At 46.1% G+C, this 10,133-nt stretch overlaps 1 protein-coding gene across 2 annotated transcripts in view; it reads left to right on the top strand.

Moving 5' to 3' along the window:
• The first annotated feature begins 338 nt into the window (after positions 1 to 338).
• The window catches only part of POFUT2 (protein O-fucosyltransferase 2), a 47,927-nt gene continuing 38,132 nt past the window's right edge, over positions 339 to 10,133 (top strand). Inside the window, exons 1-4 of one of the 2 annotated variants that reach the window (XM_089779854.1) lie at positions 339 to 782; positions 1,866 to 2,116; positions 8,514 to 8,633; positions 8,929 to 9,073. In XM_089779854.1, coding sequence (XP_089635980.1) covers positions 646 to 782; positions 1,866 to 2,116; positions 8,514 to 8,633; positions 8,929 to 9,073 — 653 coding nt within the window. In that variant the 5' untranslated portion in view covers positions 339 to 645. The remainder of the gene's footprint in view (positions 783 to 1,865; positions 2,117 to 8,513; positions 8,634 to 8,928; positions 9,074 to 10,133) is intronic. The other variant, XM_075934169.2, reaches the window with a different exon arrangement.

The following is a 10,133-nucleotide window of genomic DNA, read 5'->3' as shown; positions in this document are numbered from 1 at the left end:
CAGACTCAAATACCCCTGCCCTGTTCCTTTGCCAAAGCCCTGCCCCTGCCCCAGCCCTTCACTGAGGCTTTGCCCTCCTATATATCCCATCTTCAAAGCATGACATCAGCACCCCTTACCTCTGTCTCCTCCCACCCTGCACAACAAGCAAGAGGATCCCAGAGGGCAGCTTTTTGGTGCTGGGCAAGAGCAGCAGGGCAGGGACATTTCAAGTGCTGGCTCCTGCTAGCCTCCCAATCAGTATCACCAAGATCTAAGGTAGATCCTGAGCTACGGGCTGGTGACCCGTCATTTAGACGGACAAAGGACACTGCTCGGGGCCGGGCTGATACTCCTGGTGGTTTCCGCAATCGGTGCCCAGCTCCACACCCCTCCCGTGCCCCTGGGCACCACACAGAGCGGGGGGCGAGACCCCTCCAGACCCGTGCTGGGGGCCCGGCCGTGGGGTGCAGCCCGAGGGGGGAGCTCCCCGCAGGTTCACGCGCCAGGCCTTCGCTGCTACCGGGCACGTGTCTGCGCTGGATCGCCCTCCCGCCCGGGGAAAGCGGGAACGCGGAGCCAGGCCAGCCTGAGGCGCCCCGTGCTCGCAGCGCGCGCCAAGCAGCCGGGCCGGCCCTCGAGCCCGCCCCTCAGAGCTGCCCGGAGATGGCGGCTCGGGGCCCGGGCCGCCTCCTGCTGCTGCTGCTGCTGGGCCTGGCCGCCGCCCAGCCGCCCCCCGGCGCCTTTCAGGCCGGGCACAGCGCCGCCTCGCTGCCCGCCGCCGCCGCCGCGCCCCGCCGCCGGTGAGGAGAGCGAGGGGACGCGGGGCCTGGCTGCGCCGCGCGCCAGTGCTCGCCGCTGCGGCCGCTCGGCCGGCGGGCAGGGAGGCGCCCGCGTGAGGCGGCTGGCGGGGCTGCGGGCGCGGCGCCAGCGCCTGGGATAAAGGAGCCGTGTGGGCCGGAGAGCGGGGCACGGCCAGCACACGGGCGAAGGGCCTGGGCAGAGCCCGGCCTCGGTGCTTGGGAGAGCGGACTGGCCGCCGCTTCCCTCCTCTCCCGTCCCTCCAGCGCGCCGGGCCCTGGGGCAGCACCCGGCTCCCCCGCGCGCTGCACCGAGCCCTGAGGCAAATGCCATGGAGATTGCCCTCAGGATTTGGGGAGGGGCTGTCGTCGAGCTACAATTCTGTGCTGTCCACACAGTATTGCGGCTTGGGCCTGACCCCTAGACTCCTTGCTTCCTTACGCACGTAAGGATGACGCTGGGATTTGGTTTCTTCTGAGGCAGTATGGTACAGCCTTTTAGTGATACTGCTCGCACTACACTTTCATTTCCCCAGGGCTACGTCGAAACTGGCATGATTTTCCGCAAATGCTTTTAACGGAAAAGTTTTCCGTTATAAGCATTTGCAGAAAAGAGCGTCTAGATAGGTATGGACACTTCTCCACAAAAGCACTTTTTGGGGAAAAGCATCCGTGCCAATCTGGATGCGCTTTTGCGCAAAAAAAGCCCCCATCACTATTTTCGCAATCGGGGCTTTTTTGCGCAAAACAAATCTGAGCTGTCTACACTGGCCCTTCTGCCCAAAAGCTTTTAACACAAAAGGACTTTTGCCCGAATGAGAGCAGCATAGTATTTCCGCCAGAAGCACTGATTTCTTACATGAGATCGTCAGTGTTCTTGTGGAAATTCAAGCGGCCCGTGTAGCCAGCTGGCAAGTTTTTCCGCAAAAGCAGCTGCTTTTTCCAAAAAACTTGCCAGTCTAGATGTAGCCCTGGAGTTAAGAAATCGGAAGCCTAGTAAAATGGCTCTGAGTTCACAACAGGTAAGTTCTCTGTGAAAATGCTTCAAGTCTCCCAAAAGTTATTAGGGTTTCTTGCTTTTTACAGATATCTTTTATATGATGTCAATCCTCCTGAAGGGTTCAATCTTCGCAGAGATGTCTACATTCGTATTGCCTCTCTTCTGAAGACCTTGCTGAAAACTGAAGCTTGGGTATTGGTCCTGCCTCCCTGGGGACGTCTTTATCACTGGCAGACTCCTGACATTCATCAGGTCCGAATTCCTTGGTCTGAGTTCTTTGATCTTCCAAGCCTCGATAAAAACATCCCTGTTATTGAGTATGAGCAGTTTCTTGCAGGTAAAGTATATTTATAGTATGACCTGTGAGCTGTTAGTAAATTTTTGATGTGTTTTCTTATGAGGTTTTTCTGTTTGATATGTACTAGAACAATGTGTATAAGGCATTTACTATGTGTTACTCCAAAAGCAAGTTTTCAAGTCTTTGCTTAATGATTGAATAAGTTGTGTAACTTTCCTCTCCCATGCTTATTTTACAGTAGGAAAGCTTACTCCTCACAAGTTACTGTGTGTCATTGCAAAGCAAAAAAACTTAAATACAATGGCTACGTCTAGGCTGGCATGATTTTCCGCAAATGCTTTTAACGGAAAAGTTTAAGTTAAAGCATTTGCGGAAAAGAGCATCTAGATTGGCATGGATGCTTTTCCACAAAAGCCCTTTTTGCAGAAAAGCGTCCGTGCCAATCTAGATGCGGTTTTGTGCAAGAAAGCCCCAATCGCCATTTTTGCAATCGGGGCTTTTTTGCGCAAAACAATACCGCGTTGTCTACACTGGCCCTCTTGCGCAAAAGCATTTGCACAAGAGGGCTTTTGCCCGAACAGGAGCAGCATAGTATTTCTGCAAGAACACTGACAATCTTACATGAGATCGTCAGTGTTCTTGCAGTAATTCAAGTGGCCAGTGTAGACGGCTGGCAAGGTTTTCCGCAAAAGCAGCTGCTTTTGAGGAAAAACTTGCCAGTCTAGACGCAGACAACCAGTAGTCTGGCATCACCTTAAAGACTAATAAACATCATGATACCATCTACATGTTTGTTAGTCTCTACCATGCTGCTAGACTATTCATTGTTTTTAAGTTTTTCCAGTTACAGACTAACACAGCTACTCTTCTGACGATTGCAAAGCAAGACTGCTGTCTCACCAAAAGGACACTCTTAGTTTAACTGCACTTCTGTCACTCAACCTGGTCACTATGAAAGTGAAATGTGAAGCAATTTGAATTAAACAGGAATACTGTGTTATAGTGTGACTAGGGCCAAAGAACACTGGAGGAAGAAAACTGATCATCTGTTATAGACTCATTCAGAAGTGATGATTTTCAACAGGCCCAAAGTACGTTCTGAACCTGATTTTATTCTCCCTAAAGCAGGGCTAGGCCAAGCAGGTTCATCTGGCCCACAGAGGCCCTACCACTCCCCTGCCCGCTAGCCAATTATGGCCTGGGGGCAGGGAAGCGCACGAAAATTCCTCCCGCCCTGCGAGGAGCATACCGCACTTCAAACTGCTATGCGCTCCTCGCAGGGTGGGAGGAGACATCACTTTCCCCCAACCCCCCAAGCCCTGATTGGCCTGGGGGGCAAGAGGAGCATGCAAAGTTGGCTCCTCTCTCCTGCGTGAAGCACAGTGCCCTTCAAAGAGCCATACCCTCGCACAGGGCGGAGGCAGGGCAAGGGAAGCTTCGCCTAGCTCCCCCACCCCCAGGCCCTGATTGGCCTGGGGGTGGAGGGAGCGCCCGAAGCCTCCTCTCTCCCTGTGAAGAGCGCATCGCATTTGGAAGTGCCACATGCTCCTCGCAGGTAGGAGGGGGCTCCGGGCACTCCCCCCACCCCCAGGCCAATCAGGGCATGAGGGTGGGGGAGCTGTGCAAAACTTACTTCACACTGCCCCAGCCCTGTGAGGAGTGCACAGTACATCAAATTGCCATGTGCTCCTCGCAAGGCAGGAGGAGGCTTCAAACGCTCCCCCGCCCCGATTGGCCAAGGGTAGGGGGAGCACCTAAAGCCTGCTCCCACCCTAACCTACCCTGTGAGGAGCATGCAGCAGGGCCTGGCGTGCGTGTCTAGTGGGAAGGGGGGGCAAAGGGGCTCCCCCACCCCAGACCAATCATGGTCTATGGGTGTTGTAGCCCAGAAGCATACTGGCCCTACCCCTTCCAGGTGGCCCGGGGGCATTTCAAAACTTTAAGTGGTCCTTGGCCAAAAATTAATGCCCACCTCTGACTTAAAGTGTAACTATAGAGAAGCTTGTATGGAATCAACATGTGTGTTTACACTGAGGACCAGAACATTTGTTGTGTAGATAGTTCAGGGTGAAGGGACTGCTAAGGGTACTGTGTGCTCCTGTCCAAGCTATTTGTGAAAGAAAGGTATCTTTTACTTTCATGCACTTTAGATGAAATTGACTCCAACTGCCTCAATCCCAGGCCAGGATCCTGTTCTGTTTGGCGGGGTTGGTGTAATTCACACTCTCTTCCCAACTCAGGTTCATTGTATTATGCAACCATGTAAGTCCTCCATTCCTGATAGACTCAATTTCATTGCTGAAGTTGAAAGTCTTGGTCTTTCCAAATGGCACAGAAGAGTTTGTTTTGTTTCTAGCATCATTGCTCTTAAGGATTGCTTTCTAAGATATACTGGAATAGTATATTTTCAGTCCAGTAGATGTGCATTAGTTGACAGTGATGGGAAGTGTGAGAGCTTGAGAGTTTGTGCCAGAATAAAGTGACTATTGTAGGGTCAGAGTGTATGCAAGAGATTTAGCTAGGGGCAAGAATACCCAAGCAAAAATGTAATAGCTTTATGCTATAATCAAGCCCTCTACTGATTGGACTCTTCCGTCATGTAGGCATTACCTGAACAAAACTTCTCAGATAACCTTTTCCACTGTAGCACAAAGTATACAATAGATCCTCAGAGTTCCATCACATAACTTGCCTTTGAATTTTTTGTGCTATTTTCTGAGACACTTGAGTATTATTTTAATGTAATTTCAGTGCAAGTCACAGTGCTCCTTGTTTTTAATTTTTTTGTTTTAACTTTGTTGTTCGTGAATTTTTGTCACTTCTTTGGCAATGTCATTCCCTACTGTTGATATCTTTAAGTAATTAAGAAAAAATATGCTCTTTTTTGTGCAAAACAAGTCAGCCTGATACAATATTTTCAAACTCCGTATTTCACATCTTGTTTTCTGCTCACTCTGCTGCCTTTTTAGTAAAGCTAAATAAGGTACAGCAGTAAATAATTGTGAGTAGTTTAAGCCTATAGCTTTGCAAGAGCAAATGACAGTTATCTATCCCTTTCTGGATTCTAAACATCTATATTATTAACAAAACCCAACACAAGTACTGATGAGTTGTCCTTAGGCTGAATTCAGTCTTACCAACAATCCACCCTTCAAGTTATGACAGTTTAAGGAAGGTCAAATTTCAGGCCTTAACAAAATTGAGTGTCTTATAAAAATATTGGACTTAAGAACTGAAAATATGTGCAGAGACATTAATGAACATACAATTCCAGGTATGAAATAGGTTCCTTATCCTCAGCACACAAGCCTAAATATTTTTCAAAAACACTGTAGGAAAAGCAATTAGACTGACTTCATCACACTCATTTGAAAAAATCCCACAACCACTCTAATTGTAAAAGCCTGGAAGTCACCTGAAAAATTAAACTTTCAGGCTGTGTCTAGACTGGCCAGTTTTTCCGGAAAATCAGCTGCTTTTCCAGAAAAACTTGCCGGCCGTCTACACTGGCCGCTTGAATTTCTGCAAAAGCACTGACTTCCTACTGTAAGAAATCAGTTTTTTCTGCGGAAATACTATGCTGCTTCCGTTCGGGCAAAAGTCCCTTTTGCGCAAAAGGGCCAGCCTAGACAGCTGAGATTTGTTTTGCGCAAAAAAGCCCCGATCGCGAAAATGGCGATCGGGGCTTTTTTGCGCAAAAGCGCGTCTAGATTGGCCACGGATGCTTTTCTGCAAAAAGTGCTTTTGCGGAAAAGCGTCCGTGCCAATCTAGACGCACTTTTCCGACAATGCTTTTAACGGAAAACTTTTCCGTTAAAAGCATTTCCGGAAAATCATGCCTGTCTAGACATAGCCTCATTATTTTACATTCTTTATTAAGACCTAGCCAAATTTCTCTTAACTTTGTACTGCCCTTAGGTCTCTGAATGTATGAGAATGGCAGGGCTGGCAATTTCCTCTTCTTTTAAGCGTGATCAGGTTTCTGGCATGAAAAGAAAAGTTTGGGGGGAGTGAGGTTGAGAAATAGAGTCAGGGATTTTGCTTGTGAGAAGGGAGAAGGAAGAAAGAGAGAAAAATCTTAAAGGTAAAAGCAAAAGGATGGAAGAGGCCAACTCTGAAATGTTAATATTTTATAATAAAGCTAGAAGAATCCTGTTTACCTGATATCAGCTGTACTTACTCCTAGTAAAGTACTACAGTCCATCCATTGCCTATGGAAACTGAAGGAGAGAGTCTTGTTGTCTTCAGGGAGAGCTGGACAAGGACCCTCCTGTGAGAACTCCCTGAGCTGACCTTTGGGAGCAGCACTGTGGCAAACAGCATGGCCAGCCTATGTTCTGTTTTCATATGCATGTTCTGAAAACCATCTCAGGTGAAGTCATGCCTGTATTCTTCTGAGAGTCCCAATGTCCCTTTAAAAAAAAAAATTGATGGACAGAAGAGACTTTGGGGCCAGTCCATCCCTGGAGTAACTCATTTTTCTTCAAAAACAATAAGCAGTCCTGTGGCACCTTAGAGACTAACAGAAACACCCAGTTTTCCTCAGTGGAGTTTAGGGATGTGAAAGTGTAACCATGTATACGGTTAACTGATGAGTCTGGGCTCATTGGTTAACATTCATGCTTATACACAGGTTCCCAGTACATGCAGAAAGGTAGCTAAAAAGCTGGCACCTCATGCTCAGCAGCTCCTCAGGAACTGCCCGCCACCAGTGCTTCTGCCTCTGATACAGAGGCAGCAGTGCAGGGAACTGGGTAGAGCTGACTGCCCCTGTGTGCGTAACCTCAAATTTTCAGCAGTTACACGGTTACTCAATTACATGCATTTTAACATCCCTAATGTAGTTACCACAAATATGAATTTGGCCCTTCATAGTCAACAGTGGATGGAGACTGGCAATGTAAGCCATATTTTCTACACCCACCTACACTTCCTATTCCTAATCTTGAAAAGGTAAGTTATCTTCAATTTATGTGGCTAAATGAGATTAGGAAGATGACTTTTTTTTCCTGAGAACTTGGAAACTGGAAGATAAAGTTTCCTTTGTTAAATGTTATTTTGTGCTTTCACCTGTTTATTAAATTCTATAACAGTATCTCATCAGCATCTGATGAAGTGGGTCTTTGTGCATGAAAGCTTATGCCCAAATAAATCTATTAGGGTACGTCTACACAGCAGGGCTAAACTCGAAATCAGGTATGCAATTTGAGCTACACTAATTGCATAACTTAAGTCACAATAGCTTGTTTTGACTTTTGGCACTCTGCACAGCAATTATTTTGAAATAGAGCATTCTTCCCCCAACCTCCCTTACTCCTCATACAGTAAAGGTTACAGGAGTCACCATAAGAAGCCCGTTTTTTTAAATTTATTTCACAAGAATGGGCTTGTTGTGTAGACACGCACTACGTTATTCCAAAAAAATGCTGCTGTGTAGACATAGCCTTCGTCTTTAAGGTACCACAAAACTCATTTTTCAGACAGACTAACATGTCTACCCTTCTGATACGTGTAACTGTATCTCATTTTCCATCTACTTTCTCTCAGCCCTTAATCAAGAATTAATGAGGGAATGTTTAAGCTTAATTTCTGAATATAAGTTTGTAACCGGGGTTGCTGCCCACACCTTGCACATGTTTCCTCCTCTTTTGAGAAGAGTGAAAATAAGACAAGAAAAATACAACAATGGAGAATAAAGGGGAGAGAGCCCTGTCCCTTCAAGGTTTAGTCATTCCCTTTTTGGGGGAAGCTCTGCTACCAAAGGCAGCCGCCCACCTCATTGAAAGCTTTAACTTATGTCATCTTTTGTCAGGAGGCACAGTTGTTGGCTGTATCTGCCAACAGCTTAAAAGGGTTACCAGTGTCAGGTCCCTTCACCAGGCCTGAAATGAAGTCCCTACAGTCATGGCATAGTATCTTCCAGTGGTACCTTGTTGTTCCGAATTTGACTTTATACCTAGGAGGGTTTTTCTTTCTTTCCCTCATTTTGCTGACCTTTCTTTCATTGTATTTGATTTCTTGTGATGGGGGTGGAGTCCTTTTGAACACTGCACATCCCTACAGCAGCCAAGTAGTTCCTAGCGTTGACATTTTTCCAGCTAGCCAAGTGAAGCCACATAGTGTACAGTCTTTTCTGAAAAATTAACTCAAACATTCTTAGAAAGCAGTTTTAACAGAAAAACTAGTCCAAAGGAAATGTACTGGATAATAGAAAAAAATGCATCAACCTTTGGAACTCCTTGCCAGAGGATGTTTCGAAGATCAAGACACTAACAGTTCAAAAAAGAACCAGATAAATTCATGGAGGATAGGTCCATCAATGGCAATTGGCCAAGATGGGCAGGTATGATGTCCCTAGCTTTTGTTTACCAAAAACTGGAACAAGCTACAGGGAATGGATCACTTGATAATTAACTGTTCATTCCCTCCAGGGCAGCTGGCACTGGTTGTTGTCAGAAGACAGGATACTGGGCTAAATTAATTTTTAGTCTGACCCCATATGGTCATTCTTATGGTCTTCAAGATAATGTGCAAAAGGAAAGAGGAACATTCAAAGGTGATACATTTTTTTGTTATCATTTGATGAATTGTTTGCTTGATCCAGCATTCTGAATCTATGCTGAATCTACATTTTAGATGTATCTAACACAAAATCCACCATCTAGATGGAGATGGGTAATGAATAAACCCTGGACTCCTCTCATTTCCATAGATGACTCGTATATATTATTTTTGCTAAGTGGACTATAACTCTATAGAATATGTTGCAAATTATGGCAGCTTCTTACCAAAAACAGGGCAAACAATGCTGCTATATATATCTCAAGTATTTCTCTTTTCTTCCTATTCAGAGTCAGGTGGACCCTTTATAGAGCAGGTATATGTCCTACAAAGCTATGCAGAAGGATGGAAAGAAGGAACTTGGGAAGAGAAAATAGATGAGAGGCCATGCATTGATCAGCTCATGTACTCAAAAGACAAACATGATTACTACAGGTAATATTTTACAGGACATGTGACTATTCCTTTATCCCATGTAGTTCAGTCAGTGAGACTGTTTGGTTAGTTTGTTATACCAGTCAGGGCTTGACAAATAGTGTAATCTACTCATTCGTGGCGAGTAGATTACATCCTGGAAGATCTGGTGCGGAGCGATCTGCGCATGCGCGGAATGATCTGCACATGAGCAAAGCGCAGAATCGCGCAGTTGGCGAGTGGGGCTCGCTGCCAGTCGGCGAGCCCTGTACATGCTCATGAGTATTTGGATGCTTTAGGCTATTTTTGCTTTATTTTTAAACAGCACTAAAGCTGTTATTTTGTTTTGGGGGAAAGGCTGGTAGGCGGTAACATAAAATAGTACAGTACAGGCAGCAGAATGAAAATCTGCTTTCTACACCAAAGAAAATCATAGAATCATAGAATACTAGAACTGGAAGGGACCTCAAGAGATCATCAGGTCCAGTCCCCTGCCCTCACAGCAAGACCCAGCATTGCCTAGATCATCCCTGATAGATGTATATCCAGCCTGCTCTTAAATCTCTCCAGCGATGGAGACTCCGCAACCTCCCTAGGCAATTTATTCCAGTGTTTAATCACCTTGACAGTTAGGAAGTTTTTCCTAATGTCCAACCTAAATCTCCCTTGCTTCAATTTAAGCCCATTGCTTCTTGTCGTATCCTCAGAGCCCAAGAGGAACAATTTTTCTCCTTCCTTATATCACCCTTGTGGATACTTGAAAACCACTATCATGTCCTCTTCTCAGTCTTCTCTTTTCTAAACTAAACAAGCCCAAGTATTTTAGTCTTCCATCATAGCCCATGTTTTCTAGACCTTTAATAATTTTTGTTGCTCTTCGCTGGACCTTCTCCAATTTCTCCACATCTTTCTTGAAATGTGATGCCCAGAACTGGACACAGTACTCCAAGTGAGGCCTAATCAGTGCAGGATAGAGCAGAACAATTACCTTGTGTCTTGCTTGCAGCACTCCTGTTAATGCATCACAGAATCACGTTTGCTTTTTTGCAACTGTGTCACACTGTCGACTTGGGTCCATCAT

The sequence above is a fragment of the Pelodiscus sinensis genome, chromosome 7 (assembly GCF_052426305.1).
Source record: "Pelodiscus sinensis isolate ZL-2025 chromosome 7, ASM5242630v1, whole genome shotgun sequence".
Lineage (NCBI taxonomy): Eukaryota > Metazoa > Chordata > Testudines > Trionychidae > Pelodiscus > Pelodiscus sinensis.
The sequence above is the reverse complement of the archived record's forward strand: the minus strand, read 5'-3'. Positions and strand labels throughout refer to the sequence as shown.